Consider the following 19,740-nt stretch of genomic DNA (forward strand, 5'->3'; position numbering starts at 1 on the left):
ACAAATATCTGTCCAGTATGGGATTTCATTATATGAGCTGATACCTAGTAGTCATATCATATCTTTTGTGTGCTGTGTTCAATTTGCAGATGAGTAGAGATTTCAATCGAAAGCAAAAATGTGAAAAATGTGATGGTTGCAGCTTCTGGGACTTCTGTGATAGTGACTAAAAAACTTTGGGTTCAGGACAGTTGGTCAGACAAAACAAGCAATCCTCATATGTCAGACTGAACTTTGGGAAAATGTCATTGGTGTGTTTCACCACTGCTTGACATTTTACAGGCTAAATGATGAACCAAGAAAATAATCACTCATTGCAGCCCTTGACTGATAAGATAAGATAAAATAAGATATAACTTTATTAATCCCCCACCAGGGAAATTCGGGTGTTACAGACAGCAAGCAATAGTTGCAGGAAAGGAATGAGAGATACAAAATAGAAAAATCCATTATGTGTGTGTGTGTGTGTGTGTGTGTGTGTGTGTGTGTATCTATATTTATATTTATACAAACACATGGTAAAATACGGATAATAAAATACAATGTTTTGCACTATTTCGCAGTAGATAAAATATCTAACAGTTGGAATGTAGGCTCAGTACGTAGAAACAAATAGGTAGTACTGCACAGATATTGCATGGGTGTAATATGAAGATGTGAAAACGTCAATCACATAGTAGAGAAAACACATAAATCACACAGTTCTGAGTTAGATTCATTTAATTGTGAGGCAAATCATTAAATAGACTGAACCCGGCGGCGTTAGGACCCGGAGCTCACCTTCCTGAGGGAGAGGGCGTAGGCTCGGTCAGCCGGCAGAGGAAAAAGGTGCCGCCACTGCCGAGCTGCTCGCGCACAACCGCGAGGTACTGACAGCAGCGCGAGCGATGCGAGTCAAGGGTCACGAGGAAACAGCCTAAATAAAAACACCACGGCCGAGTATCGTCTTGATTCATCAGCGCGAACAGAAACACAGAGAGCATGTCGGTGCTAGCTCTGCAAGAGTACGAATTCGAGAGACAGTTCAACGAGGACGAAGCCATCCGATGGATGCAGGAGAACTGGTAAGGCTCCATGGCGATGTAACGGCAGCGACGCGTTTTTAATCCCGGTAAACGCACATTCCGCGCGGTGCGTACGTGCCGAATGTGAACGGGAGGCTGTAAAGGCGCGCATGCATCAGCCTCTCTCTCGCCGGGATTAAACCTCGCAGTATCCTGTTATATCAGGCTGTCTGTCAACATCCGCACATTGCCGCTCGTGCTTCATAAAACGAGCGAATTGACGCAGGCCGCGTGAGAAAGCGATGCGCCGCCACACTTCACCGTGGCACCCCGCTGGTGTATTATCCATCTCTCCACTGGTCGGATTTGTCCTTGATTTCCTGTGATTTCTTCTCCCGGCGTCAGTTACCGCGATACTGCTGTAAAGGTCACCCATGGCTCCAGCTGCCTCACCCGTTCAGACAGTGACTGGCCCAGTAGCATACTGAACCGAGCCTGGCCCTGGGCTGGGGAACCACAGCCCCCCAGTCTGCCTCTGAAGAGATGGTCTTACTGTTATTTTAGGAAAAGTAGGATGTTATGCAGGCGTTTTGACAGACTGTAGATATTGTGTAGTACAGGAGAAGGAAAGGGGAAAATACTGCATGTTACTGTAAGTTCATTCAAAACAGTACTCTCCACATTAACTGTTGTTTTCATCATTGATTCATCTGTCCATTATCATTTCAGGAAGAATACGAAGATACCTTCAAACAGCTCAGTTTAGTCCAAACAACAACCCCAAACCCAAAGATTTTTCATTTTCTGCAACGATAGGAAACAGGAAGTAGTAAATCCACACATTAGAGATGCTGGAATCAGATTGTGTTCGGTGTTTTTGCTTAGAAAAAATGACTGAAACCATGAATCAATCAGTCCTCAGAGTCTGATTTTCAGTCTAAAGCTGATGGAGTTTTTTCATTGACTTTTAACTGATTGATTACTAAACTAGCTCCAACTGAGTAACTTGAGTAGCTGAGTAACATATTTCATGAAACCATCTTGGAATAACTCAAACTGAAAACTAATTTAAGACCTGCCATTGTTTGCCCAGGGCTGTGTCCACGAGGCTTTCCGCAAACCACGACATCAGCCGAGTGTGATATTTCACTGTTGCTGCTGGCGTTAAGCAAATATTGCTGTGTGATTGGGTGCATTGATGCATTTCATGTGAATAAGCCCAGTGCAGGTCCAGTGCAGCTACGCGCTGTGTGAACTCACTGAAGGGTCAATACTGTCCAGGTCCATGCCAGGTTGAGCAAGAAATGGTTCTAAGCAAAACAAAATGAGTCATGCGTAAAGTTAGCATAGGCTTCATTAAGCATTCAGTGGCAGTGGGTTTGTGAAAAAGCAGCAAACGGTGAGCGGGAGGCATTCGTCCGGCTTCTGTCTGAGCTGCCAGCAGGAAAAAAGTCACATTTAGCAAATTATTTTTAACACAAATTTGGGTTGAATAGAGCTCTTGAGGGCAGTCTTGTTTGTATTCCTTGAAATGAAATGTGTGTGTGTGAGTGTGTGAGGCAGAGACAGCATGGGAGCAGTGTGTAGGAGCTGTCCTTACCCTGGTACTGACAACCGACCAATAACAGTCATCTTCTGATGTCTGCTGACAGAGCATTAGCCAATCACGTCGCAGCTGATCTGTGCTGACTTCTCTCCGCTGCTCCTGTAGTGGAGGATGTCAGACTGGGCCAGTGCACATGGCTGGTAGAGACAACAAGTGCAGAAAATGGGATTTGATAGGTTGTTTATTACATTTGCAATGTTCAGGGAGCATCTGACTAAGCCTGACATGTTTTTACGACTTACAAAAAAAGATAAGAATAAACTAGTTTGAAGCTAATTGGCATGAAAAATAGAAGAAATCTGAGGCTGTTGTTGAACAGTTGTGTTGAAAACCAACTGCAGGGCCTTTTCCCCATGCAGTGACATTAATCCCAGACATGCACCTTTATCTATTTATTTTATTTAGCCTGAGGTAAGGCCACTTCTGCAAAGCTGCACAAGGGTCTGAAATTAAAGTCAACTAAGCCAAGTATGCTTCAGTTAGATTTTGGCTGAGAAATGGCCACTTAGCACGAGGTTTGGGTGTAAAAATGTAACATTTAATTTGAAAAGAGAAGAATATGATGACACACACCCACATTTTCGGCTCATTTAAGCTGCCGTAAACGGTGTTTTGTAATAACTGGCAGCATATTTTATGAATGAATGTGAATGAATGGATTTATTTGTTTTATTGATAGTGCTAATTGATACACTCCCGTGTACTGGCTCCAGCCCATCACATTGTAAACACTGCACATGTGCACAAAAGCAGGCCAAAGTTCAGTCCAAACTACCTTTGCACTTAACGCCTCAGTCGATGATGTCACAGCAGGTGTGTCACCACTGACCACTGATGAGAAACGCCTGCTGTGACATCATTGATTGGGCTGAGGCCAGAATTGCAACAAGTCTGAACCAATGGCAGCGTTCAGTGTTGTAAGTGAATGGTTTTCCCTTGACACACCTCCTCAAGTCTGATGTTTAAAAAAAGCGCTAACCAGATATGAAAAATGCTGTCAGCCGCCAGATTTAGGGTTAGGGCTGTGTAAGATTAAAAGCCCACATTCAGGTTTTGAAATATTCATCTGTCACTGTGGAGGCAGAGCTTATCACCAGAGATGGAGGATCTGAGCTGATAAATGACGACGAAGGAAGCTATTCAGACATCAGAGGTAAGACAAATTTATGATATATTCAAGTTTGGATGTCGTCAGGTCTGAAATCTAACTTTAGTGTTTGCTACTGTAGCTGTTTCAGAAAAGTGGGAGATGAATTACATGTGTTTGACTAAGCAGTGATTACAGTGAATCAGCATACAGACAGAGGCACTAGGCTGTTTGTATTCAGGACCAGTGATGATGCAGTGATGATTAGTTTCCTGTTTCAGTCCAGCAGTACGAGTTTTTAGGGGCTGATTCGGCTAGATTATCCATTTTAGCATTTGCTCAAATAAGCAGCAGAGTACTGCTGCTCTTAGCAAGTTTTTATTATCACCGTCTAAAGAGGAAAAACTCGATTGTCTTGCGTATTTCTATCATAATTTGCTAACGAGCTGTTAAATGGGTTAGAAGTCATTTAGCTTTGTTTGGCAGATCATCTCAGACCAGGTATTTTGCTGTTTGTTGGTGTTTGTTTTCAGTGCAGCATGTGGCCCTGTCACTTTTCATCCCTTTTAATGGTGATGCATGCAAAGTAAGATGTTTTGAAAGGAATTTCCTGCACAGACTGTCTTTAGCTAAAGCACTGCATGTGTTTCAGAACAGACGTCTGTGGACACTGTAAATACACTGTGTGTACATGTCATTGTTTTGTAGGGATGAATGGAGACTGGTACACCGATCTGATGAGTTCCCTTGAGACTGGCGGCGGACAGTTCAGCATTGTGAAGCAAGGACAATTAACAGCCAGCTGAAAGAAGACGAGGAAAAGGAAGAGGAAGGAGTGGACATGGACCTAGATGTTGTTTTTAGCGACCACATGAGCATCATCCTCTTTCCCTCCTTTAACAAACATTATGAAAGTGCCATCAACTCAGGTAGATATGCCGATAGTGCATATGTTAATTTCCACAACACAGACAACATGGCACAGGTGACACAGTTTGCCAGACTTGACGTTGCTCTTGAAATAGTGGGCAGCCAGCAGTTGCAATAAACGTGCAAAAATTGATATTTCCGACCAAATATCACGGCAGTTTCTGCATACAGAATTAGAAACGTGGGAAAAAAAACTCACATCAGATACTGCTGTCGTCAGTGCTTTGCTGTTATTTTAGAGGTGTCAGCAGCATCACACAGCACCTGGGACCTGAGAGTCAAAGTGCAAAGCGAAGTCAGGTACATCTGAACAATGGCATGTCAGCTGCACGCTCTGCCCAACACATATCCTTCAGCTGTACGGCTGATCAAGAAAAGACTCACCCTGCTACAGATAAGATAGAGTGGATAGGACTGAAATAGCTTGCTCGGCGACTTGATATGATAATTTTAGCCTGATAGAGAAAGTTTGGTTTACTCATTACAGGAACTTTAGTCCTGGGATTCTGCAGAATTAAGATAATCCAGCCAATAGCTTTGGTTTACTATCACCACCCCGCTTTTCTTTCGTCATGAAGTCCATGACTCCTATGTTTTATTTTTACATTTTTTTCTGCAGTCAGACTTCATATTAAGAAACACATATTCACTATTAGCTAGTTTCTTATTAGCATGCATATTAGTAGCATATTGGTCTTTATAAAGCACTTGTGAATGGCTTATTCTGGGGTCAGGGTTATTAAATGTTATGTTTAGGTTATTAAGATCATAATTCATGTTCAACTTACTCACTATCACTAAGCAGTAATTAGAAGTTTATTGAGGGAAAGCTTATGAGAATAGAGAGAATATGATCATGCAGAATAAGGCATTGATAAGCGCTTTATACTGACTGATAAAGAGCCAATATGCTGCTAATATGGATGCTAAAAAGCAGCTAGTCAATGATGAATATGTGTACCTTAAAATAAAGCATTACCTTTTCTTCTTCTTTGCATTTTCCTTAAGCTTTGCATCTTAGATTCACTTAAAGTACAAAATACACTGATTTGCATTTGGCTCATGCACATTTATTTTTCTGTCCTATCCCACTTTATCGCATGCATTTATTAACAGTTATAGGCATGGTGCTGTGTTATTTCTTAAGTGGGTGATGTTATGATCTTGTATGAAATACTAGTTTTACATATGTGCTGTGACCATTTTTTCTAAATAAAGGGTGTTAAACCTCGAATATGTAAACACTGGTGTACTTGTCATTTCCTTTCAGATTACATTAGTGATACATTAACAGTTTCTTGAGATGTGGGGAGGTGGCGGTGTTGAGGCCGTTAGGGTTCTGACATCTGGCACGTTGCTTTATGAACACTGAGACCTTATTGACTGCTTCGCTGCATAGCTGCTTACAGCTTGCTGTTGTCGTCAGTATAGCACTAACAAGCCAGTGAATGATATTGAGAAATAACAGAATTTAACGCCTGTCGTTTAACTGCTCACTGTGTGACGTGTTGGAAAAATGTCATTGAAAATAATCACATTAAAATGATCAAATATCAGACTGTTGTGTAACGTACTGCTGAGGATTATTTATATCAATCAGCCTTTGCATTGTGTAAGTGCATTTGGGATTTGTGTTTTTCCCTCTATGGTTATGCATTTGATGTGATTGTGTGTGAAGGGTAAAGTCTGCTGCGGTTTAGAAATGCCCTGTTTCACATTAAGACTGCCATGTTTTGCAGTGCGACCTTACTGTCCGAAAGACAGCTGTTACCCTGCGTTATACACACATCTTTAACCTGCTGACTCACTCCGGACCCTCACAGACGTCATCGCTCGTCATTGCCATGCAGGTTGCTTGGAATCTGTGTTCTCTGTTTCTGAAAAGCCTCTGGGGTAGATAGCATCCCTGAGGCTCTCGCCGCTTTTGATGGATCTCTTGTGGTTTTGCCCTGGACTGATAACAAGGGACGCAGAGTCTGAGAATGATGCAGTGAGAATGAACAATGAAACCTTTGCTGCGGTCTGTTAATATTTATTCCGTCTGTTTATATGATTCAGCAGCTCGACTCCTTTTACTGGCACATTTTAAATACTGTTGTTGGCCAAAATGAGATTTTTCATACTTTGGAAGGCTCCATAAGGGATATACCAGGACAGGTGCTTTGTTCTCATGGTGGTATACATCCAGCTTATCATGGCTAATCAGTTTTTTGTTTCAGAAGTATCGTAGCTCATTGGTAGTCTTGAAGGTCAGGTTACTATGATGAGTTAAGGAGATAAGTCTCTTCCTTTCCGAGTGTCATATTACCTATTAGGAGTCCAACCTATTGTCTGAGTTCCTGAGCCCTGCTGTTGGATGGATCAGACCAATACACTCATCTTAAATTTGGCGTCAGGGTATCGTTTCAGCGGTCATCACATCGTTGAGGAATATTGCTGACTTTCCACTGAGTAGAAACATTGGAATAATGCATTTCCAGATGCCTGCTTTACTGGCAAGTGACTAACTAAGCTATAATTCAAAACTACAGTGCAGAAGATGTAGGAGAGGGGGTTGCGGTTAATGAGAGGCCATTTCAGGATGCTTATTAAAGAAATCATTTTTCAGGTGTCAATTTTTTATTTTGTGCTAAATCAAATGTAACAAACAAAACAAATGAAAGTAAACAATGACATCTATAGTTTTGCTAAATGAACAAAAGAAATAATTATTCCCGAGTGCAACCTTTGAAGCTCCTCTTGATGGTCATACAGTTAAATGTACAAAGTCTTGGTTCTACATGCTGCTGCCATTTTAATGGGAACAAGGCATGATGATGCTGATGATTTCTGACCATGTTAACCCAGAGTTCACCCCGGGCTTGATGTTTGCGAGGCTGCTCTCCTTCTCACGACTGGTGAGGCCAGAGATGAAGATGTGGGCTGGCTCCTCAGGAATTGAGGTCTGCCTGGAGTGTCGCTGCGCTCTGGTTTCATGTTCAGATTTCATCCGACTGTCAAGGAAAAGCTTAGATGCGAGGAAAGGAAAGTGCAGTTCATTGTACAGTTTATTGGCCAAGTATGTTTGCACATACAAAGAATTTGACTCCGGTTTAACCACTCCCAACAATCCCCAGCTAAGCCCAAAATATCTTCCTTGAGGATTTTAATTTTTGCCTTGTTTTTAAAAATATTTTCAAACCTGCAGTGAGCACATTGGTCTTGTTCTTCTGTGCTGTAGCAGTGCTTTGCAGCTTGTCTTGGCACATTATCTCCATCAGCTTTCAAGTGGAAGAGCATGGCTTGCATGCAGCACGTAATTGCATTACTGCCCCTCTTCCTTGTGCTTGACCTGTATATGTGTGCCATTATTTGACGCTTGTAGAGCAGGAGATGGAAGCATGATGGACCTGCTCATCAAAACATTAGTCCATGGCTCCACCAGTGCTCAAAACTCTGTAGAGTAACCACTGCTGGATTTAGGTAACATGGCCTTCCTTGCATCTGCTATGCCACTAGCGCGAAACATTGCCAGTCATTGTCATCCCATTGATATCTGAGATGGCACGTTGGTTGGACAAACAGGGAGACACAGCTTGAATCAGAGCCTTTAAGTGTAGTTTGTCCTGGCTTCTATCACTGTATCTTGTGAAAAGATAGGCAGTGACTGCCTTTGCAAGCTTTAGAGAAAATGACGTGTTGAACACAAATGTACAGTAAGGAGATACGATAAAGGTGCATTGATTTGGTGGAAATCTGTACATTGTGCTTATGCTGTTGAGTGCTATGCAATACAATCTTCCTACAAGCTATTGGCCTCGCTGCTCAAAATAAGCATGACTCAAGAAGTTCTTAAGTACTTAACAGGCTGAAATAATTATCACTCAAGAAAAGTACTCTTCTCTGTCCTGAATGGGTAAATTGTCCGTCTAACATCACGTTTTACCAGGAATCGAATGTTAAGTTTTTTAAGAACAGTATTGACATATGAGAATAATATTGCATTTAGTTTGTACCAGACTTTCAAGGGGCAGACAGACACGATTGTACACTTTACTTACCTCCGCTGCCTCATGAGTGGCGAGCCAGCAGGCAAGCTAGCAGATTTGCTGTGATTTTAGAGTAAGACAGCTTTTTTATTGATGGTGTAGAACTCAGACTACTTTCACATGCTGCTTCTCTGCTTGCTTTGGTTTCGTGATTGGCCAGTCAGGACGGCCTTGCTTGCTAGTGTCCTCCAACAACACATTATTTTAGTTTACCGATAAATCAATAAGGCATGCAATACGTCAAGCTGATTGGGATTTTCTAGAGCGCCCACAAGGTTAAGAATTCATATGGTGTGTTGTGCTTATACGCTGTGAATTTGAAGTGGTCTTTATAGTTTGAATATTAATGTTACCCCCATGTTTGAGCAAATGTACGAATGTCAAATATAAGGTGAAGACTGAGTGGGTGTGTTACTACTTGGTTTATATCTGGGTGCTTCCTGAATGACAGATTATGCTGTAATAGCTAAATCTTACTTACAGCTCATCTCGGTCTTATTTAGTGGCTTGCTGCTCATCCTACACTTTGGCACAGTAACTCTGATTGCCTTTCCACTGTAGTGGATACAAACGATAGTGCCAGGGAATAGAGTTATACACCCTGGACTGAACTGAGTGTCTGCACACACAGTGTTGTGCATACAGTTACATATGCATATGTGACACACACACACTCACACACACACACACTTTGGTGAGACAGTTAGACACTAGCTCACTGGCACAGGCGAGCAGACTCATCCTCAGACTGCACACTAAGGATTACGTAACGGTTGAAATCTCCTGGACAAGCTAATACAGATCCAAGTTCCACAGCAGGTTATCCAGCAGCTTTATACAACGCTGTGAGTGGGGGAGGGGAGGGTCTATGGGATCAGCATCCTTATTATATTATGTACTGTACTGTAACAGTAGGTTATATGCAAGCACTGTGCATCGGCCACCTAAATCCACAAGGATGCAGTAAACACCTGTATAATACTTTATATGAGGTCTGGACCTGCTAGTTTACTGTACAGTTCTTTATAGGATGTGGTGCCTTTTCTCACGAGCAGTTATCTGGATGTCTTTTTCAAAACCTTTGCAGCATGCAAAACAACATCTTGAGTGGAACCCTCATTTTGACATTTTTTGACGTTTACTGTTTTGTTTGGCTACAGGGGCAGTGCCATAGTTTTGGTTTGTTGGCTTTGTCACTTTATGTTCTTTGCTCTGTCAGATATGAACACCTTCTTTTTGGACATCTCAGATATTCAGCGAGATTTGGCAACAGTGCAATGTGGGCCAACGCCCAGCGTCTCACACAGCGTCTCAGCCTGTGATAACAATCACACATGAGAGAAAGACATGCCTGAGATTCCTTACCTAGCTAACTGAGCAGCTCTTGCATATCGTCCTTATTGTAGACATAGATCACAATCTTTTAAATTAGTGGTTACAGTATATGATTTATGTGAATTCTCCTTGCAAGTAGAAAGTGTATCAAGCTTTATGGACATTAAAAACAATCCATGTAAACACTTTGGACATGTATAATTTATGCAGTGGATCTGGAGCACCTATCATATTTCTCAAATGAAGCCACTGCTGCTTAGTGATATTTGGAAGAAGTCTCAGCTGGAGGAAAGCAGTTGGTTTCCAACCTTGTAGCAAGCAAGAAATCTCTGCTGATTCTGTTATTACTCCATGCTGATCCTCCCCAAAAGAGCTCTGACGTTGTAGTTTTTCATTTGTGCTGCCTCGGCCCACTTTGACAAACAGCAGAGTCAAGCCTCTTGCCACACCTCCCTAAGTTGTATATTGTCCCATGTAGACACCAGCCTGGACCGTAAGTGCTGCTTCCAATTTGCTTTTTTCTGTTATCTTTGTTTTGTTTTGTTTTTTCAGTTATATTCACTGATTGTTGTTATTGACATATGATTTCATGGGCTTCTTCAGTCTGCTGTTTCTTTGTATGATGATGGAAATCATCATATCAGCTTTTGTTCCTTCATTGTTTGCTATTTTTCAAAGAGACCTAAAGGATGATGGGAGTAAAAGTGATGCACCTGTTGCAGATTTTTCCAAGTGCACGTGGTATCATTTCGAAATATTTCTGAAGTCCTTGATGGCATCATCAAATTTCATCTTTTGTTCGCCCCCAAGAGTCCAAAACCCAGATACATTCTGCTTACAACACTCCTCACATTTAAGAAGCTTCAGCCAGAGAATGTTTGCCAATTTTGTCATTATCAGATGTAAATTATTATTGGAAGCCAATCGAAGTGTTCCAGATCTAGTGACCTGGCATTTGTCAGTTCATCAGTTCAAACAAAGCTTTGAAAGTGGCGTTTCGCTTTTCTAAACTTCTACAGCTCAGTAGAGGAGAAAAAAAAACTGATAGAAATGATTTATGTCTACATATTTCTCTAGTACACATCCACCCTCTCATACTCTTGAGTGACTGTGGCTGTTGTTTCATTAAATAACAATAAAGCCTTCAGCTTCACACAGTATATAAGATAGCTGCTGTAATTTGAGTAAAGATCCACCAGAAAGTGTAAAAGAGGAAGTAAATGGGCCGTGTCTGGACGCTGAAGTTGGTCTGACGTGTTTGTTCGAAAACAAAGACAGAAATTGTTTTCTATAAAAGCAGAACACCTGCACCTGTGAAGCATTTTGTTAAATGCTTGGCGTCGATCAAATATTCCTCACAGATTGTCAGTCGTTCTCTCTCTGCAAACAGTGAGAGTGTTTCTTTGGCCCTTGGGTCGTCTAAAAATTGCTCGTCACTTGCATGTAGGCTTTTATTTTGTGCAGCCTGTGGTGGAAAATCCTGTTTGAAGTATTATTTCTGGGCGAATCTGAATACAGGTCAGGAATAGAGCTGTTAGAGGCACCAGGGAGCATGAAGGGGTGATGTGAATTCACACTGATGTCTCAAATAGATTCCTGTGACTGCAGACACTTCTTGGCTGCAGCTGGCACTTCAGAGCCTTTGCAAAGACAACAGCAGAACCTCCTCCACCACCTCCACCAACTTGCCAGCTTTGACCATGCTCTTGGGATTCTTTGCCCTTTGTTACTTTTTTCTGTCAGCAGTGTAATCCATCTTCCAAACATGCTGCAGTCGGCAATGTGCATCTTACCCTTTGGCTTAGTCTACTTGTACATGATGATGATAAAACTGTCAACCAAATACCTCTGTGCAGGGACTGGACAGGAAAATACATTGCCTCTATCATTGGGGTAGTTTTCCATAGCAGTAGTCTTTGTCCTGACATTGCCATACATGCAAAAACTACATGTTAAAGCAGCTGAGACTTGCTATGTTGAATCGCACAATAATTTCATCAGTCTGCTGAGTTTTTACACTCCCTGCATCAAAGATAGGTACATGAGCTTTTAAAATAATAACAAAGATAATAGTCTTAGAGAGTTTGACAACACCTTTTATAAGCAGGTATGGTTCACGCAGTTCAGAGGTTCTGTTATATAAAGGAAGCATTTATGGTAAAGCTCAACAAGGTGGATCAAGCTGTGATTGGTTGAGCTTAGGGTGAATAAATTATAACGTAATTGCACCATTGAGTTGATTTATAAGTTTTGCTGCATAGAGTAACAATAATTCAACAATAGGGCTACAACTAACAGTTATTTTATTATTGATACATTACTTTTTAAATTTCAGTCAGTTGCCCGTGAAATGTCAGACACGTGCTCATTTTATCTTAACAATCCAAAAAACGTTGTAAGTATTAAGTTGTGATGTGATGTGACTTGTGGCAAAGCAAGCAAATCTTTGAGTCTAAGACGCCATGACCTGCAGATGTTCGGAATTTCTACTTTGTAAATTACTTACAGCACTATACTGGGGAAACTGGCTCAGTAATGTCCTTTGTACATTTTACACATTAGCTAACGTCAGCCTCCCTATGCTACTGGTCATATCAGACCAAGCAAGGCTGTAGTAGCAAAACTGCTGTGTGTATTGAATTGCGTGACTGTCATTGCTTATGAAATAAAGTTTTCATTTGTAAGATGGAGAATCTGTTATTTCTTATCTCAAGCTCCATAATGTTACTTGAAATTCTGAATTTATTATCAAAAATCTTGTTGTTGTTCCAGTGCTTGAATTATACGTGATTTACTACACTAAAAATGAAAGGAATGCAGGATGTCATTACATGTAAAATGTTTACTGCACACTGCAGAATCATGACTTGGGCCATATATCACTCTGACCTTTGACCTTCCAGCTTGGACAGCAGTACGCTGAAGGGGAGTGCAGAGATTGTTGCTCCTCTCCACTCCTCCCGGCCTCAGTACAGTATGTAGGCCACCGTACTCTCTGTTGCTTTGTTCTCCCCTCCTTCATGTGTAGCTGAGAAACAGTGATGTCATTCTGCAGTCCAGCCCTGTTGTCATTCTGTGAAAGCGGCTCCTTTCGACTTTGACTGGACCGCTTTGTCCTCTCTTCTGCGGAGGTGGCCTAAATCAGTTTGTGGGCTTCCTGCAAGAACAGGAAGGTGGCACCTTTCATTCTTCGAATACAGGCGCACAGTGAGGTCCATTATATGAAACAAAGTCGCTCTGTCATTGCACTTTTGTTCTCATCTTTATTAACTTGTACGATTAGTTGCTGTTCTGACAGCAGTAGTTTAAGCCTCACGCTCTGAGCAGCATTTTCCTTTCAGTGAGCAAAGCTGGAGAAAAAAATGACAACTAAAGAGTTAAAGTTAGACTTAACAAGACCAAAGCACTGTTGGTTGCATGATAACAAAAGTTTTTCCTGTTAGTTGTTGTCCATCCCCCGTGTGTCACACTGCCACGTGGCCAAGCGAAATGCACACCTTTTTCTCTTTCATACCTTGCTACACACCTGATCAGCACAACCAAGTACTGTTGTCACTGTGGTATGCTGAGGAGGCAAAACAAGACAGGATGGATTGCTGTTTGTCACGGCTCTGTGACAAATGTTTGGTTTGTAATGTGAGTAGAGCACAGGCCATTTGACTAGTGTACTAGTGTGCTATCATACTGTATCTTCCAGAGGTAACTGACCTTGAATAGATGATTCTATCCAGAGGTTTAACTTGACTTTTGTATCATACAGGACTACACACTTCAGGCTTCCACTGAGTAATAGACTTTAATTTGATGATTCATTTTAACGTCATATCCTCTTTGTATCACCTCTAAACAGCAGCTCAGGAACAACATCATTAAATTGGAACATGACTCCTTCGGCTAGTTTTATGCAACTCATCATTCCCAGGGCTGTTGGTCCCAGAGCTCCCAGAATGCCTCATTCCTGATGCCTGTGCACTGTCCTCTGAGAGCAGATTTTCTTCGAGGGTGTTATTGCACATGCTTCTTTTCTGCAATCGCACACGTCTCTACCTCTGGTCACTGAGAACCCTAATGCATGTCCACTGTCTTGTACATTGGCATCTACAGCCTTACGGTACCTTCCTAAGTTTATTTTCCCCAACTTTTTTGGCGAATGCTGTTCCAAACTATTCCTCTGCTCCCTGTCCAACAGACCAAACAGTGTTTTTGGACCAAGCTGCTCTAGTTTTAGGCAGCATGCCCCAGTCTTCTATTGGTCCTACTCAGCATCCAGTCTGTCAAGTCTGACCACCTGCACTTTGTGATTGTGCTATGGACTGGGAAATGCTTTTCTCTGCGTTATGTTGGGCCAGGTGGTGCTACAGCACAAGTCCTTCGCTTCATGTGGCACAGCAGTGATCTTTGACAAGTCAATTAAGATGAACAGGCATCAAAGGATGGTGGGAGTTGGAACTGAATAGAAGCAGTGACTGTAAACTGAAAGCTAAGCAGTTAGCGACATTTGGAGCTGGACACAGATCATCAAATCATTGCTTCAGGCATTGCTTTTGAAGTCAGTACAGCTATTGTGTTCTGTAAACAGTATGTCGCACTTACTATAGTTGTGCTGCTGGAAGACAAGCAGTTAGTGAGGCAGATGCTTGATTTTATACATTTCTTTCTAAACCTTGAATTTTTGAGTTTGAAAGGACATGCGTGATACTCACTATTCCTACTGCCAAAATGCTTTTAACCAGAGTCCATAAAGGAAAAGTCCCGCTCAAAACACATGCTGTTAGATGTCATCGTTTTGTGATGAGGTGTGTAGTTGCATGGCCAAGAAATATTTGTGATGAGTAACTGATTAATTGCTGTTTGTTGCTCACATGCCAGTTTGTTCTGGCATGTTCTGGTTCTGTTATGCAGCTAGCTATGAGCTGCCTGATGTTAGCATTATGTGATCGTATCGCATTGCATTGCTGGAAAAGGCCAAACCCAGCCAGCACATTAACCTGTGTACGTAATGGCCAAAGTCCAAAATGATTCACGCTAGTCTCTTTACTTTTTGTGTTGCAGGAAGAAGTCCTTTCTCTTCTCTGCGCTCTATGCTGCCTTTATCCTCGGGGGCCGCCATGTCATGAAACAGAGGGAGAAGTTTGAGCTGAGGAAACCACTGGTGCTATGGTCGCTCACGCTTGCTGTATTCAGGTGAGAAATCCTTAACATTATTAATGGCAGCAAATAGATACCAATTTTTTAACATGAAGACTAACCCCAATAAATTAATATATTCATTTGAAATGATACAAATCTAATTGTTATCTTGTTTGTATAGTATGCCTTTGCCATGCAAAATGCAGAGTGCCTCTGTCACATCAGACACCACTGGTGATGGATGCTTGCAGATAATAGTACAGTAGAGTAGATATTGTGTAACATTAAATTTGGGGGAATTTTTTAAAAAACTAACAATGTGGATTAATTCACATTAAACTACATAAGACGTCTAGAAAAAAAGGTGATCTGTACCAGATGGAAAAAGTGCTGCATATTTTAACACATTGACAAAGCTGCAGCTGATACAGACACACATGGACTTCCCGTATTATCCGTAGGAATGAACCAACCACACATTTTCCCATTCCAATGATTTCTTATGTCTGTCTCTCTATCCTTGTAGTATATTTGGTGCCATCCGTACTGGGAGTTACATGACATACATCCTGATGACGAAAGGGCTTAAGCAGTCAGTTTGTGACCAGAGCTTTTACAACGGGCCTGTCAGCAAGTTCTGGGCATACGCCTTTGTACTTAGTAAAGCACCAGAGCTGGGTAAGTCAAGACCCCTGTATGGCATGTCTCATATAGACTAACAGGCCACCAAGTAAGGTTTTGTTCTGGAATTATTGCCTGTGAAGATTCTCCTTCATTCAGGTTCTGGACTCATTGTTGAGATGTCGCGTATGAAGCTCGTGCTTTTTCCAGATGTTGCTTTCAGACAGCTAAGACTTAATACTGCCAAACAGCAAAGGCATGTTAGTGAACTGCAACTACAGTGTTTCAATACTCTATTCATTTTAACTGTTGTCAGCTGTAGTGTAACACAATGTTAGACTAAACACATACTTATAGGATGCTGCTGTACATTAGCCTGTGATATTTTTTTTATAAGAACTTAAGATAAACTTAAGGGAAGGCAAACTTCTTTTCCTAAAATGATTTGATTTCTTTTGTTTGCATTTTCAATAATTGTACTCTTTTGTTGTTAAACACTTGTAAATGTTAGCATTACTCTGTGTAATGTGATGAATACAGCTGTTGCTGTCACTTGTGTTTCTGATTATCATTTATTGGGCAGTCAGTTATGTTGTTTCAGCACTACTCTGTGTGTGCCAACAGCTTTGAGGTTTTCACAGTTCATTTAGCCAATATTTTCTCCATATTTGCGGTCAACTTGAAAAACAGCCAGTGATTTAAAATAAGCCAATGGTAATGATATTTCCTTTCCTCCTGTTTATGTCCCTTGATTCACCCCCCCTCTTTCTTTACTACCCTCCTCCCCCTGCTCTCAACTAACTCCCTCATCTCTTGAACAATCCATCTCCTCTATCATACCTGCAGGTGACACCCTCTTCATTGTCCTGAGGAAACAGAAGCTCATCTTCCTCCACTGGTACCACCACATCACCGTGCTGCTGTACTCCTGGTACTCCTACAAAGACATGGTGGCCGGTGGTGGATGGTTCATGACCATGAACTACTTGGTCCATGCCGTCATGTACTCTTACTACGCCTTGCGGGCGGCCGGCTTCAAGCTGTCGCGCAAGTTCGCCATGTTCATCACACTGACCCAGATCACCCAGATGTTGATGGGCTGTGTGGTCAACTACTTGGTGTACTCGTGGATGCAGCAGGGCCAGGAGTGTCCATCCCACATGCAGAACATTGTGTGGTCCTCCCTCATGTACCTCAGCTACTTTGTGCTCTTTGTCCAGTTCTTCATTGAGGCCTACTTCGGCAAGTCCAAATCATCGGCCATGGCTGTCACCAAGAAGAGCGAGTAAACACATGCCATAAGTGTGGGAAGAAGGGAGGTAATGAAGAAAAAGGGAGTTGGAAATGGAGAGCAGGGACCAGTGACTTGAGAGATCTGTTAGGGTTGGGTAAGGGTTGTTGGAATGAAAGATGGATTGATGCAGAGGTGGCATGGTGGCTGGGGGAGAGAGGATGGGATGGGGTCAGGGTGGGAGGGTCAAGAGGATGGCTGGTGTTTGTGCTTGAGTGTGTTTATTAATGTGCAGATCTAAAATGCCTCAGTGGAGGTGAAGTCTCCATTGAGGAATGCTGAGGAAGCAGCGCCGCCATGATCAGAAGCCATCATTAGCTGTCTGCCTGAAGTTTAAAAGCCCCTTTTTGAATTCACCAAGAATAATTTTTAAAACCTACAATATAACAAAAGGACAAAATCATTGGATTGAAACAAATACATCTGCCACAAGCATATGTTTGCTTGATATTAAAAAAGAATATTAATCTGTACATATGAAGATGGATGGAGTCAGCATTAACTTAAGCCATCTGAGTATGTTTTTGTCCGTCTGTTGTCAGTGTTTGTTGTTTTGTTTTGATCTGTCAACGAAAAAGTTTGAGAAACTGGTGAGTGTGAAGCTGCTAAGTGTTGGTGGTTGATGTGAACTGATGGGGTGAACGGCACTGTATCTTCTGTGTCTTACATTGCAAAATGCGATATTTTCTCAGGTCTTAGGTTATCTCTTCCTTAATATAATATGCATATCAAGACAAAGTAGACATGTTTAACATCAGCACCGGTTTACAGTATGGCTAAAATTTATCTAGTATGGCTGCATAGTTGATAAAAAGTATGAATGATGCTGATTGGACTGACTGACTCAGATGATCACACTGCTCCTGGGCATGATGGGAAACAGATGCTGACAGTGCCCTTCTTCACCACTTGTCATGACCTTACAGAAGTTGCCGACCACACTTGGAAAATGACTTGCCATTGATTTCCAAATGCTACTCTGTGTTAAAGGGTCCCTACCAGTGAAGAAAACTTGTATGTTGGACACTGAAGGCTTAAATGGAGGACAAACATTTATGTTTAGCAAAAGAAAAAAAATCAAACATGCAAATTGTTAAAATCTGCTGTATTGACTTTAAAAAATAGTATGTATCCTTAATGGTGTCTGTTGTGCTATTGTGCATTTGCACTGTATCAATGTCAAAAACAATTGTTGCTGAAAAACTTAACATTGAACAAAGAGTGCAAAAAATGTCACACATGCCTGTGGTGTTTATTTTTTTGTCTCAGCTGCGACATCTTGGTATCGCACATGCTTAATCCTTTTTTGGTGCTGAACCTGCAAAGCCATTTTGGGGGCTATGTGGCAGATTTACAAGCAGCAATATTTAGAAAGGCCAGAGGGTGATTATCGCTTCCAGATATCTAGTCTGTTCAGCTGTTTGAATCGGTAAGCCATGTGCTTGCTTGCAAATCAAACTGGATTCAGTGGATCTTATGTTGCAGTAATTACTAACACTTCAATTGCATACCTGCTGTGAGCCTCTCAGCATTATCAGTGATTCCACTTTCTGGATTCACCTGAGTCAATAAAGTGGCATGTGTCAGCACTGGTTAAAACTGGCTCGTGGCAGCTATAAACAGCATACGTGACTGGAGTAATTGAGTTAACTGGCTCAAACAATTAACCACTCCACAATTACTGCTGGCCCTGCATTCAAGTGTTGACATCCACTGTACCTGGCCTCCCCCTAGAGGTGTAATTGTGCAGTAAACCATGATCATTGAGAATAAGTGCATTTGTGCAAAAAAGTTGTTAAATAGACAGAGGCTCTCTGCTGTGTTCTGTTAGTTATTTTGGTAACTTGATCATCTAAAGGATTTTTTTGTATTCATTCCTGTTGTAGTTATGCATAAGCGCTTCTTCAGTTAATCAAAGCTTACCTGCTAGAAAAATAAATTCAAAATGTCTTTCATGTAAATACCAAATTCTGATTGTGTTAAGATACCACACTAAAAGACTGAGGGCAGAATTGTACTGTAGTACATGTAGGCCGGACTTAATAAGAAAATATAATCTCAGACAGAATAGTATCCCGTTTAATGACAATGGGAAGTAGAATAAATGGCTTCATATGGTTATGGGTGATTCTGACCAGGTTCTATTATAGCTGCTAAAGTTACACCAAAAAAAATTACTCAATAAAAACTGTTATACTACTTTGAGCTATGTAAACAATAACTGTGATGTTATTTTAGCCCAGTGTGTTTAATTGTTTTGCATACCGTTGTTTATTTGAGAAAGAGAAAAAGGAAGGAAGAATGAAAGGCAAGGAAATATGGTAACCGGAAGTGCCCCTTCCTCTGCCCTCATTCGGGACTCACTTCCGGTGGGCATTTTTTTCTTATCAAAAAGAGTCAAGTGAGTTAAAACTCATTAATGTGCGGCTGGCGTGCCATTTTTTGTTCCGGCAGAAAAAATGAATCTTCGAGGAAACTGAAAGTGTCATCAAAACCTGCGGTAAGTGTTATTAATCGACCTCCGAAGTTTTTAAACGTTGCGTTGATTGTATGTCGGGGAAACACGGTTAGCTGAGTTAGCTAACGCCAACATTAGCCCGACCTGTGAGAACGGGTCGAATATCATGAACAAACATTTTACCATGTAGCTAACCCACTGCTGGAAGGAAATGGCTAAAAAGTGAAATACTTTTGATCGTTTCAGCTAA

The 19,740-nt window shown here is 41.5% G+C and overlaps 1 protein-coding gene across 1 annotated transcript; it reads left to right on the forward strand.

The window, feature by feature from the left end:
• Positions 1–778: 778 nt before the first annotated feature.
• elovl6 (ELOVL fatty acid elongase 6) lies at positions 779–18,272 on the forward strand. The gene is made up of 4 exons (XM_076739530.1): positions 779–1,064; positions 15,043–15,174; positions 15,647–15,798; positions 16,588–18,272. The coding sequence occupies exons 1-4, from the start codon at positions 982–984 to the stop codon at positions 17,028–17,030; spliced, it is 810 nt and encodes a 269-aa protein (XP_076595645.1). The 5' UTR covers positions 779–981; the 3' UTR covers positions 17,031–18,272.
• Positions 18,273–19,740: the final 1,468 nt, after the last annotated feature.

Source organism: Chaetodon auriga, chromosome 9 (genome assembly GCF_051107435.1).
Source record: "Chaetodon auriga isolate fChaAug3 chromosome 9, fChaAug3.hap1, whole genome shotgun sequence".
Classification (NCBI taxonomy): domain Eukaryota; kingdom Metazoa; phylum Chordata; class Actinopteri; order Chaetodontiformes; family Chaetodontidae; genus Chaetodon; species Chaetodon auriga.

Bases quoted from the DNA above. Each gene is read 5' to 3' on its own strand.
- elovl6 (XM_076739530.1), top strand. From the start codon at position 982: ATGTCGGTGCTAGCTCTGCAAGAGTACGAATTCGAGAGACAGTTCAAC. The intron at 1,065-15,042 runs GTAAGGCTCCAT...TTTGTGTTGCAG, and splicing joins CGATGGATGCAGGAGAACTG to GAAGAAGTCCTTTCTCTTCT. The intron at 15,175-15,646 runs GTGAGAAATCCT...CTATCCTTGTAG, and splicing joins CTCACGCTTGCTGTATTCAG to TATATTTGGTGCCATCCGTA.